Here is an 18816-nt window from a genome sequence, read left to right on the forward strand (position 1 = left end):
CACAGCTGGAGGAGGCTACAGCTGTCCTCATCTCTGCCGGGAATACCAGGCAGTGTGAAAGCAGCACTGAAAGAACAGAGTGGGGCAGTGGCATTGGGCAGCTCTCAATATCTTGATCATAAATATTTGGAACATTCCAGTTGGTGATATTTATTGCCAATGGGGCCAGAGCTGGAGGGAGATTTCTCATCCACAAGGGGCAGATAGTGCACCTCTCTGCTTGAAGAGGGACAGGAGAGGTGATGGGATCAAAGAGATAGAGCAAGGGACTTTCACATTCTTGGCTACCTCAACTGGACAGCTGCCACAGGGCCATGAGCAGCTTAAACCACCCAACTGCTTCTGGGAGGAGGGTGCAGAATCTAATCACTGACAGGCTTTGGTAGTTTAGGTTCATACCTGTTTCAGAGCTTTTCTCTACCAACTTGGTATCACAGGAATTCCTCAGCTCGGGTAGAAGTTCTGGTCAAATGTGTCTTCATGTCCAACATTGGTGCTTTTGCTCCAAGCCAGGACCCAGTTGCTCTTGGAACCTATGGCTCCCATGTCTAGCACAGTGCTGTTTGAACTGAACACCATGGTCTTGGTGACTTGTGACACAATGGTTTGAAAATCAAAATCGCTGTGTAAGCAGATGGAGGCATTGCTGGGTTTGGTGCCTATCAGCTAGCACATAGCAGAAGTGGGGTTTGACTTCACATTGTACAGGGTCTTACCCCTAAAGCCACATTGCTTGCATTGGGTTACACGGTGCTCAGTGCTAATGCAGTAACCTTGACCAGCCTTTAAGAAGACAAGTTAGAGGTGGAGCACATTTTTGTAGTTTTAAAAGTGGCATTGGTAGGTCAAAAGGTAGGTATAAATATATTGCCAGATTCCCTCTTAAAGAGTTGTTTTGGTTTGCATTTTTGCCTAAATTGTTCAAGAGTGTCTATTTCCCCATAGCTTTATCAACAAAATATGTAGTCTTTGTGTGTGTGTGTGTGTGTGTGTGCTTAGTTGCATCTGACTCTTTGCTACCCCATGGACCATAGCCCACCAGGTTCCTCTATCCTGGAACTGTCCAGTCAAGAATACTGGAGTGGGTTGCCATTTACTACTCCAGAGGATCTTCCCCACTCAGGGATCAAACCTGCGTCTCTTGCGTCTGCTGCATTGGCAGGGGATTCTTTACCACTGTGTCATGTTCTTGCCAGTTTAATGGTATCTTAATGTTGTTTTCATCTGCATTTCTTTAAATATGAGTAAGTTTGAATATCTTTTCATATGTTTAAGAGCAGTTTCATTTTTTGTTTGTTTCTTTGTTTATGGGCTGAATTGTTGATTCAACTTTTTACATTTTTCTGTTGTTTTTTGTTTTTTTGATCCTCAATTTTAAGAGTTAAATATATATATATATATGTGATATATTAGCCCTTTATCTGTGTTATATTGCAAATACTTCCCCTTAATTTTATTTTGCTTGTAATGTCCTTTTCCAAGCAAATTTATTAATCTTTTTTATTTCTTTGAATTTTAAGTCACTGTTAGAAAACCTTTCTCTACACCAAAGCAAAAAAGATTTAATCCTCTTCTAGTGTTTGTATTGTTTTTATAGCTTACCTTTAGATCGCTGATCCCATTGGAGTTTATACTTTTGTATGATGAGACATATGGATCTAAATTTGTCTTTTTTCCAAATGGCTGCACAGTTATCTCAGTGTCACTTACAGAAGCCCATCTTTGCCAGTTATTTGAGATGCCACCTAAAATTTATCATGCCCTCAATTTTCTTATGTTCTTGGTTTAATTTCTTGGCTATATTCTTTCCTCTTCCTTTATTCATGTCCCAGTACCACACTTTGATTGTAGTGATTTTATAGTATGTTTTATGTTTGTGTGTCTGATACCATTAACCACCCCTCCCCCCACACAGTGTCTTTTTCATTATTTTCCTGGTTATCCTTAGGCATTTGTTTTTATATGTAGATTTTGGTATTAACTTATCCAACTCCGTAAAAAATAAAGCTAACTTTTGAGCAATAACATGAAGGAAAGGAGGAAGCAAGCCATTCAGATATCTGGAGAAAGAATATTCCAAGCAGAGAAATTAGCAATTGCAAGGACCATACAAAGCCTTGAGGACTTTTGTAGCATATTTGACTTTTTTCTCTGAGTGTGGGTTTTGAGCAGGGAAATGACATGATCTGGCAGCTGTGTTAAAAATTCATGATAGATTCCTACCAAAAATGTATATCCTGAATCTAATCATGAGAAAAACTGTAAATGAGGTGTATACTGAAAAATAGCTCTATATACTCTTTAAAATTATCAAGATCAAGATAGTCAAAGAAAGGCTGAGGAACTGTTCCTGATTAAAGGAGAGAGTGGAAACATGCCAGTTAAATGCAGTGAATATTTGGAATTGAATCTTGATGATGAGGGAGACAGGGTAACTTTGTATGGGGCAATACTGGATGATTGTAAAATAGGAATATAGACTGTAGATTAAATAATAGTTTTTTGTCAATTTTACATTTCCTGATTTTGATCACAGTAGATATGTAAGAGCAATGTCATTGTTCTTAGGAAGTATACTCTAAAATATGTAGGAGTCATCATGTCTATAACTTACTCACAGATGTTTCAGAAAATATCAAAATAAGAGAAACAGAGACATTTATGAAACAAATGAGCAAAATCTAAACAATTGGTGAATCTGAGTAAAGCAGGTACAGGAATTCAGTTTACTTTTTTTGCCATTTTCTATAAGTTTGAAATCATCTCAAAGGTAAAAAAACAAACAAAACCAAAGGACTGAATGTATTGCAATAAGGGTCAATTCCAGGTAACTAGTTAGGTGGATTTTGTATTGATCCAAGCAAGAGCTAATGATAACCTAATAGAGAATAATACAATCAGAGATGGTGAGAAGTGGATGGGCTCTGGATAAGTTTTTAAGGTGAACATAAGAAGGCTTGTTTATATGGGGGTATGAGAGAAAAAGAGAAGTCAGGGATGGTGGCAAAGTGTTTGGTCTGAGCACCTAAAAGGTTGGAGTTGCTGTTTACTGAGATGGAGGAAATTCAGGCCGAGCAGGTTGTGCATGTAGGGGTGGAAGTGTTGGAAGAAGAAGGGGGTGGAGTTCCATTTTAGATATTTAAGACTGAAATGGCATTTTCGACATCTATCTTCAAAGCACAGTTGACACAAGTGATTCCTGCCCCGTAGATACATGTCCAGTGACAGCAGCATAACTAGGATCCTTGGCTCATTACTTCTTTCTCAGCATGATGCTTACAGAGAATAGTGTCCTCATAGGAGATTTTCATAGACTAGCCTCTTAATTTTAACTGTCGTGTCAGCTTACAGAAGAGAAGAACTCAGTGGGCTGCTATGTCTGTTTGTCTTCTCATATTTTTGTTTCACATTCTTATCAGTCTTTTCTCATCCTGAAACTGATTGGTCTCTGATAATTAAAGCACAGTATTATTTTCCTTAAAACATCAGGGCTTTTTTTTTTTTAATTTCTTTTTTCTCTTTAAAACCAAGTAATATTGATTGCTTGATTTGGTATTGTTTTCCTCCACTGTGAATGGTAGAGCAAGTAAATTTTATTGATTGTTTCATTTGTGGGTTTTCTTAAAATAAATTTGAGAGTTACATGCATAACCTTAGTGTAAGGGAAACAATATCCATACTAGTCGAAGCTACATAAACAATTAACTATATAAGCTTAAATCTTCTGGTCTCCCTGGACCTCAGCTTATATCCTGAAATAGAACACTTGCACTAGATGATGTAGCTTTACATTGCAGACATTCTTTGGTATGCATTTGTTTCCATTTGGTTCATGGGGACTAATGCAGAAGTCTTTTACTCTTTCCAGTGAAGGGCAAACCATGATGAGGAGCTTGGAGAGAAGCAGAAGGAGCATAGTATAGACTTTTCATCTGGAAACTAAGAGATGTAGAGTGTAACAACTTACCTCTGCTTTAACCTTGGATAAGCCATCTGACCTCTCTGCATTATCGTTTCCCCCAACCAAGAAAAGATAATATTTATCGTGCTTACATCAGAGATGAAAATTACCTGAGATGATAAACATAAAAAGCATTTTGAAAAATACTGTTTAAATCTAAGCTCTTTCTATCATCACAGTCTTCATCATCACGGAGTCTCACGACTCTACTGCTAGGCCTTTCCTTAGGGTGGGCCCTTTCTGCATGTGTTTAGGCAGTCTCCGAAGCTTCACTCTGAGTTTCATTGGCCAAGTGGATGCTGGCTGTTATAGATAATAAAATCTCTCCTGTTACTGCCTGTGACTCACCAGCCATGTGGTACCAATTATTTCTACTTATACAGATATGAAGTAGCACATGCTATGTGATAAGGAATTTTATATATTATATATATAGGGACTAACTTGTATTAGTAATTAGGAGCTACCATATTTAGAAATATACTGTGTGCCAAGCATGGGGTCAGGCATGTTACCTCTAATTTCATTGTACCCCTGGGAGCAAACATCATCACTCCTGCTTTACAAATGAGGAAACTGAGGAAAGTAACTTTCAGACCATTGTGCTAATAGTATGTGGGAACTGATGTTTGAATCCGGCTCTGAGTCTCCAAAGCCTATCTTCTTTGTTGTTTAATTTTCTTACTTCTAATTACATGACCCTATTTCTATATATCCATTACTGGAAAAAACAGGCTATTTCTTTTGTGGCATCTTTACATTAATTTCACGGGCTCTATACTGATGAAGGGCTTCCCTGCTGGCTCACTGGTAATCTGCCTGCCAGTGCAGGATACATGAGTTCAGTCCCTGGGTTGGGAAGATCCCCTGGAGAAGGAAACAGCAACACACTCCAGTATTCTTGCCTGGGAAATTCCATGGACAGAGGAGCCTGGAGGGCTACAGTCCATGGGGTCACAAAAGAGCTGGACATGACTTGACGACTACACAATAACACATACTGATGAAACAGGGAAGTCAAAGTGACATGAGAAGAACTGACAGTCATATGACAGACTTCTTAGCAGGAAATGGATGTATCTCTAAGGAACACTTGTTTTCATTTCCTGAGTAATCTTTCTGCCTCTGTACCCCAGCTTTCATTGGTGCACAGCACAGTCTTAAAGTAAATACTTCTACTTAAAAACTAATAGGACGTATTGTCTTATTTACTTATTATCTAGTAAGTTTTAGAGTTTAAATCTTTTCTTCTTGGGATTAATCAAAGGCAGAAATCTTGGAGAAACAGAGCAGAGCCTATCTTAATGCTTGGCAATAATAAAAACGTAGAAAAACTTTGCACCTTCTAACTAGAGAAATAGAGACTACAGTCTCAAGTAAAAGCCATATCACAGTAAATACATAACTTTGGAAGAAAGCATTTTATTATACTAGCTTAATATTTTTCTTTTTTTTTAATCAAGGGATTGAATAAGGGAGAGCAATTAGATTGAGTGCCTATAAAAAAAATAAACCTCTAGATTTTGTTTCATGAGAATATGTTCACTTGTAAGCTAAAAATTAGACCATGGCAACACCTGAGAGTTAATACTGAGGTGAGTGGATATAGTAAATGTATTCTGTGTGAGTCAGGCTGGCAATATTTAGTTTCCTCATTGATGACTTGGATATGAATGGAAGGTATGCTCATTAAGTTTGCAGAGAACAAGATGATGGTCTTGGAAATGTGAATAGTATTCAGCATGAGCACAATAAACTAGAGAGATTATGTTTTTAAACAGTAAAGTTCAGAAGGAAAATATGTAAAATAATACACCTGATACAAAATGAAATCCTGATAGATATAATCTAAGGAAAGGCTGGACAGACCAAACAGATACAGATTGAAGGAAAATAGACTAAAGTATAACATCTCTCTCTTTCATCAACCCAGAGTGGATATTCTATCCTTGAATAATTTAGTTCCTGGGGTTTCAGGTGCTTCTCCATAGTTTAATTCTATTGCCTTTTCCCATACAACCTTGTTTCTCGTTATTATTATATATGAGTCAATTCAGGCATCACCTTCTCTAGAAAGCATTTCCTGGCATCTCCTCCTCATATCTCCCTCTCCTTCTCCATGTTTTCATAAGATCCTGGGTAGACCTCTTTCCTTGTAATTGTTGTTGTTGTTGTTTAGTCGCTAAGTCATGTCCGACTCTTTGCAACCCCATGGATGTGTAACCCGCCAGACTGCTCTGTCCATTGGATTTCCCAGGCAACAACACTGGCGTGGGTTGCCATTTCCTTCTCCAGAGGATCTTCCCAATCCAGGGATCTAAATTGCATCTCCTGTACTAGCAAGCAGATTTGTTACCACTGAGCCACCAGGTCCACTATATTTTGACTATAGTTTTCAGTCTGTCTCAATAGGCCATGACTGTAGAGTCTTCTATCTTCATAAAGTGTTTGGCATATTGTGACTACTCATTTCATTGTTTAATGAATGAATGAAGCAGTATTTTAGGGTGGTAGCTTTTGATTCACATTATAGCCTCTGGAAGTACTATTGACTAAACAGATCACAAGAGTTCACTTTTACTTCAGGGAACCCAGTACCCAGGCCATTTAGGATCATTGCAGAGACATTTGAGAGGACTGGCTAAGCTAGAAATCATAAATTCTCAGTTCCTGCAGCCTTAGGATGCTCCAGATTGATTTGTCCTTGATAAAGAATGGTAAATCTGTATTCCTTAATTTGGTTTTATCAGGTCCTTGAAATGATATCTACATCCCAGTAGTAAATGAAGGGTCTTATAAGGACGTGAGCACCTTAAGGATCAGCTAATCACAATTTGGAAGAACAATAAATTATTATTTACATATTTGCACACTTTCAACATTATAAAACTTAGAGCTCAAATAAGTAGAGTAGGATAGACTCTGATATTCACCTTAAAACCATAAAGTTTTTTATCCTTTATGTTTTTGGCTGTTTTCTCCCTATCTCTATTATACTTTTCCTATTTTTCCCTTTTCATATCTTTATTATGTATTACCCTTCTTCCTTTTATGTCTCTAGTTGTCTTTCTTACTTCTACCTATCTCTGCTTTTGTCTCTTTTTGACATTTCATCCTGTGGCCACATATAGCTGAACAACATTTTAAAGATGACTGTACATATTTTATACACATTTCTATTTCCTGTTCTTCATTTAAAAGCAGGCAGAAAGAGCTTACATTTTTTTTCCCTTTGTAGCCCTGTGTTGATTTTGACCATCTTAGATTCAAGGGTCCTACAGAGAAGAAATGTTTGGCCATGTCAAATATAGCCCTTTAAGACCATCTGAGCATCTGTAGGCCTGTCCTTTTTCAGTTGTACTTGATCCCAAGAGTTTACCTGGCTTAGAGTACAGGCTGTGGCATATCCAACATCCTAAAAATCAACTCTGGAGTTAAACTTTTAGTTTATAGTATTAATAGTTTAGAATTAAGAAGGACTTTGGGTGCTATTTAATCATTAAAATGAGGGAAACTGTGACCCAGAGAGGACATGCAGTTGCTCAAAGTCATGAAATTGGTAAATGACAGGTCAAAGATCAGAGCCTGATTCAGAGAAATTTCTATAATGAAAGAGTGGTGCTTATTTATATACTGGAATGCTCTACTAGGCTTGGGGAAGAAGGGAAGCCTCTGCCCAGAAGCAAGGGATATAATAAATATTGGAGTCCCTTTAAAACTGCTGGTCATGTGGATCCTGAATCCTAAATCTCCTAGAGAAGAAAATGTATCTGGTGTGTGCTTGAAATCACTGTGTGTATGTGTGTATTTGTACAAATATGTGTGATCCACCTGAACAATCCTTAACCTTATCTCCTTTCAGAGTTCTCTTTTTCCCCATGGTATAGGAAAGGGCTACTACATAATGAAGTTTAAATTTTTTGATATAACATTTTATCACGCATGCCTGCTTACTCAGTTGCTCAGTCATGTCTTTGCAACCCCATGAACTGTAGCCCACCAGGCTTCTTTGTCCATAGGATTTTTCCTGCAGTGGGGGTGCCATTTCTTTCTCCAGGGGAATCTTCCTGACTCAGGGATCAAACCTGTATCTCATGCATTGGCAGGTGGATTCTTTACCACTGAGCCACCTGGGAAGCCCCAACTTTTTATCATAAAGACTTGAAATAGTATATGAAAGGCAGTACAGTTTAGGACAACAGTTCCCACTAATATTTCCTTTTCATCAGACTAGCGGAAGCCTCTTCATCTTGTTTATTGTTGGAAGGCATGCTGGGAGAATTTTGTCAAGGTAGCTGTCACACAGGGGATAGTGACAGAGCTGATCATGCAGGAATTAAGAAAAGATACTTTGTCTAATTATATTATAGAAGGTAATCCAAAGACTGGTGATACTGTCCTTTGATTAATGTATCTGAGAACATTAAAATGTTCTAAATGACTGAAAAAGAGAAAGGTGGTATTGGTCCTATAATGAGAACTGGTTAAGAGTGATTTATCTTGAAATCATTTGTACAGATGCAGTGAGAATATCTGAGTCTAGAAATTCAAATAAAAGGGAATGAGTTGATGACTGTGAGATTCAAGGATTTTTTTTAGAAATGAGAATTATATGCAAGCTTTTACTGTTAAGTATTAAATATTCCTTAGTGTGTCACCCAGGTCCTAGTTTTCCCCATAGTATGGGAGTCAAAGTGTCAGAACAGGCTGTTTACCAGCCCTGGTAGTGTGATGTGAACTACTTAATCAGGCCTGAGTTGGATATTCCCATTGTACTTTTCAAATTTTCTAAAATAATGTGGTAAGTCCCATTTCTCAACGAAAAAACAGCCTTTATCATAGAAAAATCTTTGTACTTTGGAAACTTATTGTGAGTACTTTTGATTCTACCACTTTGGTTTCTCTTAAACCCACCTGCCTGTCTCAGTCAAGACCACCACAATCTTTGTTCAGACTTTCATATCTTTTCATCTGGATCCCCTGCCACTCATATCCACATTGCTGCCAGAGTGATTTTACTGATTAGATTGTTTATTTTCTGTTTAAAACCCTGAAGTAGCACTCTGTAACCTTTAGGTAAACTTCAAATTCTTTAACATCTCATGTAAGATCTTTGTGATCCACTTCTTATTAACCTCTGTGGCCTTATCTGTCCTTACTTCATGTTCTAGCCAAATTGAATTATCTAATGTTTCCTAACTTCTCATGCATCTGAGCCTTCGCTTATGTTATCTCCTTTCCCTGGAATGTTTCTTTCCTAACTTCTTCCCTTGCTTCCTCTTACTCATCTTTCTAGACTTTGCTGGATCATCTCTAGGGAGCCTTCCTTGATCACCTCTTCTTCTCAATACATTACATTTATTATAGTCTTTAATTATTAGTTTGTCTTTCCTCTCAGACCATCAATCACTGGAGGATACAGATCATAGCTTTTAAACTTGTATCCCTTGTATCTAGCACCTATGTTTGGTGTGTAGTAGGTGTTTGCTAAATCCTTGTTGGATAAGGAAATATCTTTTAAAAGATGAAAAGGTCATCTTCTGTAGTGAAATAACTTCCCAATCTTGTGGCGTGTAGGATAGTTCCACTAAAAACCCCTGAAATCATCTTGTCTCTATAAATTAAGGGCACAAAGGATACCACCTTTATGAACTTGTTCAGTTAATTTAATGGGTTGTAGCTGATTGCTAGTTTCATCTCAGAAAGTTTTAGTTCCTGCTTCTGTCCCAAAGTCATAGCCAAGGCAGACTTATTCCTAGACTCACTTTCACTCAGTGCACATTTACTAAGCATTTGTGATGTGTAGACTCTGGACTAGGTGCTGGATATTAACAGTATGGTAACATAGGTCCTTATCCTCAAAGAAATGTTAGTCTTATGAGCCAGTTCATCACCTAGAGTTTTGAGTCACTGTATGAGTGAATTAAAGAAGTATGTAATAGTAGATAGTCTTTGAGTTCTAACATATTTGAATGAATCAGCCAGCAAATGAACTGTTTGTTCTCTGGTAATGAGGGTACTTTAATAAGAACTGGAATTTGTGAGGGATACTACTTTATGGACTGTTAGCCAGTAGACTATTTGTCATTTTAATTAAGTAGTATTTTCTTCTAAATTCACTTGCAGTAACTCCTGTCTCTTCTGAAGGTGGTTGACAACAGTGCTGTAATATACAAAAATAATTTTATTAATAAAGTAATATATTTGAGATATGTACACACAAAAAATTCAGACTGTTACAGATTCATTCTTAGATGCAATGCTCTCAAATTAATGCTTGATATCTTCTTCTCCTTCTCTATTCATTGTTACTTGGTAAGTTGTTCTTTTTATTAGGAAATGTTGTTCTTGGGTTCCTTCTCACAATTTTGCATGTGTGAACCAGCAAGAACTCACCTTGGCTCATTGATGAGAACACAGAGAAAATGATGTTAATCACATTTAGAAGTGGGCAGTAATGTCAGTTACTCTTCTTTGTTTTACAGAGATGAACGAAATCAGTCCATCATTGTAAGTGGAGAGTCTGGGGCAGGAAAAACAGTCTCAGCTAAGTATGCCATGAGATACTTTGCAACAGTCAGTGGTTCTGCCAGTGAAGCCAATGTTGAGGAAAAGGTGTTGGCTTCCAACCCCATCATGGAGGTAAGACAGCAGCAGCCACGGCCTTCTTACTGTATCCTCTCCATAAGAACCACACTGAAAAATTTGATTGAAACATCACATGTCAGAAAGTTTGGGACCTCCCAACCACTAAGAGTAGGAAAATACTGTTCCTGATATTAGTAAGAGATCTAGGAAAAGTAAAAATTCAGTAAAGTAGGCATTTTAAGTAAAGTCCAGCTATAAAGGATTCCACTGTATTCCATAAACCTGTGTTTTTAACCTACCACTACATTGTTGCCTCCAAGTAGCTGGCAATGGCACTTCTTTTCCTCAATTAATGGAGTTGTATCTATTGCTGCTTGTACTAGAAGTATAAGCTACTCCTTTCCCCCCCAATCCTGAGCTTATTTAAGCTCCTTCTAAAACGTAGGATTCACTATGCTGAAGCATGATGAGTTTTATTCTTCCTTTACCCACATTTTGTTTTCTGTATGTAGTCTAACCTGTTTAGCTGTAAGTTTTTATATTTTTACAGGTAGAACTATAAACTTAAATCATGATCTTGGAAACATTTTTATGCATGTTTCTGTCCAGCATATCACACAGTTTTAGATTAGAAAAAGAAATTTACTAATATAAATTCTTGAAAAAAGGAAGATCTGTTAAAAGATGTCCTTTTCCCCCCTTTTGTTAATTTAACTTTTTTTTAAATTTTTTTTATAATGTCGTGTTGGTTTCTGCCATTCAGCAACACAAATCAGCCATAACTATATATACATCCTCTCCCTCCCTAGCCTCCCTCCCCTCCTTGCCCATCCCATCCTTCCAGGTCATCACAGAGCTACACAGCTCTGTGTACACAGTTGCTATGTACACAGTTCCTGTGCTACACAGCAACTTCTCACCAGCTATCCATCTTACACCCAATTGTGTATGTATGTTGATGCTACTTTCTCCATTTGTCTCACTCTCTCCCTCCCCCAAGACCATTCTCTAATGGAGTCCATCTGTATCTCCATTCCTTCCTGCCAATAAGTTCATCAATACCATTTTTTTCAGATTCCCTATATATGTGTTAATATATTTGTTTTTCTCTTTCTGATTTACTTCATTCTGTATAACAGTCTCTAGGTTCATCCAACTCACTAGAACTGACTCAAACCCATTGAAAAGATATCCTTTCAAAAGTAGACTATATATACAAAGTAGACATGCTCAGACCAAAGAACACAGACCTTTTCATGTGAAAATTTGAGTATTTTAGGATTTGTAACTGGAGGATTATATTTGTGTATTGATGTGATTTTAGGAAAGTTACATTAAATGGAGAAAATAAGTCTCAGTAAATGGAGAGAAATGACTTTGGACATGCAGAAACAAACCTTTTTTTTTTTTTTTTTTTTTTTACAATAATCCTAGTCAGCATTCTTTATTCCTGTTTATTTCCCTTTGTCAAGTCTTATTTGTCACCCAAACACAGATGGCGTTTAGAACTGGCTGGTACACCAGTGATACAAGTGGTTTTTGCACTAATCAGTCCAGAGGTAATTGTGCCTGGTGTGCAGTGCTGTGTGTGACACTTTATTATAGTATGCTGTGACCCCTTGCCCACAGGGCTACCTTCTAGAGCAGCAGGACTTCTGTTCTTGGGATTGAGAAAATAAGAGATGTTGGGGAAGTTAAGAGCCTCCTGGGCTGGGGGAGCTATGGAAAGAGAACTGGAAATGTTTTCTGAAATAGCATGGACAGGAGAAAACAGATGCTTATGTCAAAAGAAAGCAGTAAAGATCTTAAGAAAATATTAAGATTTTGAAAGAATTTAAACTATATAGATATAATGGTAGATCCTACTCATGTTACTATTGTGATAATATAGTCTGTATAGCCCATTTCTTGTTTTGGTTTAGATAACAGCAAGGATTTACTTTCTGCCATTCTTTTTACTGTTTTTGATCATAACAACAAATTCTTGGTGTTCAACAGTAGTTTAGTCCATTCTTAGTCCCTAATGTTAGAAGATACCAAAGTCCTGATTATGATGGCATTAGGAAACCCCATCTCTTCTAGATTCAGACTGTATAATAACATATAAGTCTGGAATGAAGCTTCTGGAATATGTCTAGTTGAATGAAATATTTTATGACCTTCTATATTCTAAAAAATAACTACATTTTTTCCTACAACACAGATTTGTATTATGTAGGAGTGATATTAAAAATTTGAAATGGCTTCAGATACTACTTTTTAAATACAGTTATAAGGAATTTACCTCATTTTCTAGGAAGAACAAAAAAAAATAAAGACAGCAGTTATACATTTTAAAAAATTAATTTATTAAAATTTTTAATGACAGCAGTTATGCTTAGCTGCTTCTTTCTATAATATTGTTTAGTTTCTCTGCAGGAATTTGGATTAATAAAATTTGTTAAAGAGATAACTACTTTTTAACAATTACAAATACGGGCATCCCAATTTGAAAGGTTAAAATGGAATATAGGGCTGAAAAATGGTGACAAAGGGTTTACAGTTACAGGAAGAAAACATAGGTAAAATATTGAATATGTGGCCTAGAAAATTTGTAGCATTTAAGCCTGCCTCAGGATTATGTCTCTGTATCAGAGCCCTTTACTGTGATGTCAAGAAAGGCATGTCTATGTCTCCAGTGATTACAGTCATCCCACACCTTGAACATTGTAGCCCAGTGACTTACGGGATTTGCACATTATCCTTTGGAAAGCCAGCAGCTCCTCATCCTCAGCATAGACTCCTTTTGCAAAATGCAAATGATGTACAGAGAAATAAATGATTCTTTTTTGCTCAATTTTATGACATTTGCTTTTTCGCCCTTCTTATTCCCTAGAAATTTTTATCCTAAGATAGGGACCAGGAAAGTGATGGGGGCGCACTGGGTCTTAATAGTTCTTTTTCCTCTTTAATAAATTGTAGTTGAAGATTTCCATCTCCATTTAGTAAAGAAGAATAATGCACTCAACATGTCATTGAAATCAGTAGTGAAATCAAGACCACAAAACTTCTTTCCTTTAACAATTTCTTGCTGATTGAAATGAAAAGAGCATTAGGGAGGCTGTTATAAATACAGTACTTGTAAGGCTGATGAAACACTTAGAGGGAAAGGACAAAAGGCACTATTTATATCCAGAACCTTGTTTCCGTATCAGGTTAAAGGCTTAGAATCATATAGTTTTATTTTTGAAAGGGATGCTACTGCTCATCTATTCTAGAAGCTGAAGCTGAATGGTTCTATGAAGACCTGCAAGACCTTCTAGAACTAACACCCAAAAAAGATGTCCTTCTCATCATAGGGGACTGGAATGGAAGAGTAGGAAGTCAAGAGAGTACTCTGTTACCTGTACTCCAGTTACTTGGAGTAACAGGCAAGTTTGGCCTTGGAGTAAGGAATGAAGCAGGGCAAAGGCTAACAGTGTTTTGCCAAGAGAATGCACTGGTCTTAGCAAACACCCACTTCCAACAACACAAGAGATGAGTCTATCCATAGACATCACCAGATGTTCAATATTGAAATCAGACTGATTATATTCTTTGCAGCTGAAGATGCAGAAGCTCTATACAGTCAGCAAAAACAAGACCTGGAGTTAACTGTGGCTCAGGTCATGAACCCCTTATTGCTAAATTCAGACTTAAATTGAAGAAAGTATGGGAAACCACTAGGCCATTCAGGTATGACCTAAATCAAATCCCTTATGGTTATACAGTAGAAGTGACAAATAGATTCTAGGGATTAGATCTGATAGACAGAGTACTTGAAGAACTATGGACGGAGGTTCATAACAATGTACAGGAGGTGGTGATCAAAACCATCCCCAAGAAAAAGAAATACAAAAAGGCAAAATGGTTGCCTGAGGAGGCTTTACAAATAGCTGAGAAAAGAGAAGCAAAAGGCAAAGCAGCTCCTTGGGCTTTGAAATCACTGCAGATGGTGTCTGCAGCCATGAAATTAAGACACTTGTTCCTTGGAAGAAAAGCTATGACAAACCTAGACAGCAGAGACATTACTTTGCTGACAAATGTCTTTCTAGTCAAAGCTATGGTTTTTCCAGTAGCCATGTAGAGATGTGAGAGTTAGATCATAAAGAAGGCTGAGCATCGAAGAATTGATGATTTTGAACCGTGGTCTTGGAGAAAACTCTTGAGAGTCCCTTGGACTGCAAGGAGACCAAACCAGTCAATCCTAAAGGAAATCAATCCTGAATATTCATTAGAAGGACTGATGCTGAAGCTGAATATCCAGTACTTTGGCCATCTGATGCAAAGAGCCGACTCATTAGAAAAGACCCTGATGCCGGGGAAAGATTGAAGGCAGGAGCAGAAGGGGATGACAGAGGACGATATGGTTGGATGGCATCATCAACTCAATGGACATGAGTTTGAGCAGGCTCTGGGGGATGGTGAAGGGCAGGGAAGTCTTCCGTGTTGCAATCCATGGGGTCACAAAGAGTCTTACACAACTGAGCCACTGAACAACTACTGCTTGTCTATTCTAGTCAGTTAACACATGAGGACACTAATACTCTTCAGAGGATTAAATGATGCAAGTTGGTGGTAGGGCCTGCTGTGATACCCACATCTTCAGACTTATATTTCATTTACTCCTCTACCATTCTTTGCTATATGTTGATATACCTTATACTTAAAGACAAAAGGATCTGTTTCAACCCTGGCAATTCACTGCTTCTTCTCACAGAGTGTAGTGATTTTGGCAGGTCCACTCCACACTCTGAGGAGATGCAAGGGAGGTGACATGTGGAGGTTGGGATAGGAGTTGGGAGGGAGGAGAAGCTGTGGACCACCCTCTCCCAGCTTGCGTAGTTGCTGAGGAAGGTGCTGAGGACAGTGCCCCGGAAGCACTCAGTGACTCACTGCTCTGCCACTGCTACCACATGTAACCTCATCTGCTCTTTGACAGAGTGTGTTGTGTTGAAAGAAAACTTTGCATTGATCCATTAGTTTCATTTTCTAAACAAAATAAAATAATAGGAATATATGGAGACTTTTTGTTGTGTATTTTGTAGTGTCAAGTTTTGCTGGAAAAGTAGTTTCCAGCCATTCTTTCCATCTTTAATGTTAATCTTAAATTTAGCAGTGTTCTCGTTGTCAGAACAGAATAGGATAATACCTGTCATATTCCAGAGACTAAACATGTTTTCTTTGATTGATCAGAGATTCTAGTGTGTTAACTTTTGTGGCTGTGCTACTGCTGTTTTCATCACTTGTGTTTGTATTGCCTTTTTTTTTTTTTTCTCATATTGCTTTCTTAATGCTGCAGAGCATTCTCATATCTTTCTGCTGCGGTTTCAGTGTACTAATCCTAGTAGTCACAGGCTTTGCATAGGGAAAGATATTAATTATATGAAATTATCTAATTAAGCATTTAATATATGCACTGTGTGAACCCTTGCTTTTCTAACTTGAGCATTCTTTTTGCTTTGCCTTGAAGGTAAAAATTATAGAAGCATGTCACCTAAATCAGAAGGCAGTGCATATGCCATTTAAGTGTTTAAGATTATATTAAAAATTTAGCAGAAATTTACATTCTCTACATTCTGTAGCAGATGTCTTGCAAGTTACATACCACTATCAAATTCAAAGCCAAATTTTACTGTCTCTGGTTTCTGAAAATTGCTTTGAATTGAGGGGGTGATTACTAACACTCCACTAATAAGCAATCCAGCTGAAACAAAGAGACCCTGAACACCAGGGCAATATTTCCAGGAAAATATTACTTTGTCTTAGCCAGTTTATTTACATGAAACAGACTACATTTCAAGAAATCAAAAACTTAGTTATTGAACTAGGATGGATTGTGCCTAGGCAGCCCCTGGTCCCATCCGTTCTTTTCCTTTGCTGACATGAATGAGTGTGTTCCATGCCTTCTTCCATGGTGAAGACCTCCCAACTGCTGGCCTCCTGTCTGCTGTTTCTGAAAATCACTTGTGTGAAAATAACAAGGCTGATACTGACTATTAGTATATACCTGTGTGATTGTGCAGTGACAAAGCATGCGATTTGCAGAGGCAAAATTGGTTCTGTTTTTAAAAGAATCACTTTTAAAGGGTTGTGTTCACCTCTGTTCTGTCTCTCCCTGAACAAATCTGTTCATGTCAGGGCATGAATTGCACTTCTAAAACCGTATTTTTTTTTCCCCTTGTTTTTCAGTCAATTGGAAATGCTAAAACAACCAGGAATGATAATAGTAGCCGTTTTGGGAAGTACATTGAAATTGGTTTTGATAAGAGATATCGAATCATCGGTGCCAATATGAGAACTTACCTTTTAGAGAAATCCAGAGTGGTGTTCCAGGTAAGCCAGGCCAGTATACATACAGATTGCTGTATCATTCCAGAGCTCACTTTATTCCCAGATTCTCTTGAGCATGTTATGTCAGTATTACTACAAACTACATCTGGACTGAAACATGTGAAACAATGCCTGTCAGAGAATACCCCTTAGACTAGTAGTCTTGGGACTGGACAGTGATTTAGGTTTAATGATTTTTGCTGTTTCCTCCAGATGCTTGTACAAAAAGATTAGTTAAGAAGAGGTGCTGATAGTTTTGTCTTGTCTGTCACATTTCCCAGTTGATAGGGAAGACATTGGTCTATGCTTCAATGAGTTATAGCTTGAACTCAGTTCAAAAAAAATGTTCTTGACCTTTTTCCTTCCTTCTTTTCTTTCAGAATATGGTATTGTTTAGATAGAATGTTGGGAGTTAATAGATCCTCATAACTCAGTTGTGAACCACTGTCAGAGAACACACTCAAGTCTACGTATTGGTGTAAGACTTTCATTCACACATATGCTCTTAGTCCTTTTGAAAGCGGGAGTGGGGGTGGCTTCCAGGATCTCAGTTCCCCAATCTGGGATTGAACGCAGGCCTTGGCAATGAAAATCTGGAATCCTCCCCACCCCCAGGGAACTCCTGCTCTTACTCCTTTTTTATTTGTAAATGGGAAACACTATACATTACAACACTGACAGACATGTTTATGCTCAGGGAATGTGGACTTACCACTGGAAAACTCCTAGTATAGGACTCCTGGTGACCCACTGCAAACTGTGACATGGGGTTCCTCTAGCTCCTTCACTGGATGCCTGCCTCATGGAGATTCCAAAAGCCCTGGTACTGCCATATACCTGAGTCTATAGCTTCCATCACACAAGTCTATTAAGGTTTAGAACGTGTAGGAAAAACATACTGAAAGTCATGAGTTTGGGCAGCCTAGAACTAGTCAGGCTTTGACTTTAGGGATGTGCCTGATTTGTGCCTACCTAAATGTAATACTGTGAACTGTGGTGTTGGAGAAGACTCTTGAGAGCCCCTTGGACTGCAAGGAGATCCAACCAGTCCCTTTTAAAGAAGATCAGTCCTGGGTGTTCTTTGGAAGGACTGATGCTAAAGCTGAAACACCAATACTTTGGCCACCTCATGCGAAGAGTTGACTCATTGGAAAAGACCCTGATTCTGGGAGGGATTGGGGGCAGAAGGAGAAGGGGACGACAGAAGATGAGATGGCTGGATGACATCACTGACTCGATGGACGTGCGTTTGAGTGAACTCTGGGAGTTGGTGATGGACAGGGAGGCGTGGCGTGCTGCAGTTCATGGGGTCGCAAAGAGTTGGACACGACTGAGCGACTGAACTGAACTGAAATGTAATACCTGATTTGTATAGTAAAGCAATAGTTACCCTCCTCCATTGTTCTAATATCTAGATACATGCAGAACAGTGTTATTGTATACACATGTATGCTCGAAGAGGTTAAAAAAATACTTAATAGGCAGAAGAAACAATGGGGGAAATATATGATCTAAGAGAAGACTGAGTCTAAATAGTACAGATTTGATTGATAGGTAGACGATGAAAGGGAAAATTGGTATGGTGACCAAACCCTTCTTGCCTAGAAACTGTGAAGCAATTCTAGCTCTTCCTCAACCCTCAAGCCTATATAATATTGAGGATGTTTGGTTATATCAAAGTGAGTCAGAGAGTACATATTTGATATTCCTTCATGTACAAAGATTATCAAAACATTTCTGTAGATTCTCCAGCTTTTCTAGTTGTCTGTGTACTGAACCCCCTAAAATATTGCCTGAAAAGTGAACGTGGCTCAGTCGTGTCCAACTCTTTGCGACCCCATGGACTATACAAGTTCATGGAATTCTCCAGGCCAGGATACTGGAATGGGTAGCCTTTCCCTTCTCCAGGAGATCTT

The 18816-nt window shown here is 38.1% G+C and overlaps 1 protein-coding gene across 6 annotated transcripts in view; it reads left to right on the top strand.

Annotated features, from left to right (window-relative positions):
* MYO5A (myosin VA) overlaps nt 1-18816 on the top strand; it is a 206323-nt gene that overhangs the window by 85266 nt on the left and 102241 nt on the right. For 5 of the 6 annotated variants that reach the window (XM_055537938.1, XM_055537941.1, XM_055537940.1 and 2 more), the window contains 2 exons: nt 10447-10603; nt 16760-16903. In XM_055537938.1, coding sequence (XP_055393913.1) covers nt 10447-10603; nt 16760-16903 — 301 coding nt within the window. Of the gene's footprint in view, nt 1-10446; nt 10604-12044; nt 12109-16759; nt 16904-18816 lie in introns of all 6 variants that reach the window. The other variant, XM_055537943.1, reaches the window with a different exon arrangement.

This window comes from Bubalus kerabau, chromosome 10, assembly GCF_029407905.1.
Source record: "Bubalus kerabau isolate K-KA32 ecotype Philippines breed swamp buffalo chromosome 10, PCC_UOA_SB_1v2, whole genome shotgun sequence".
NCBI lineage: Eukaryota > Metazoa > Chordata > Mammalia > Artiodactyla > Bovidae > Bubalus > Bubalus kerabau.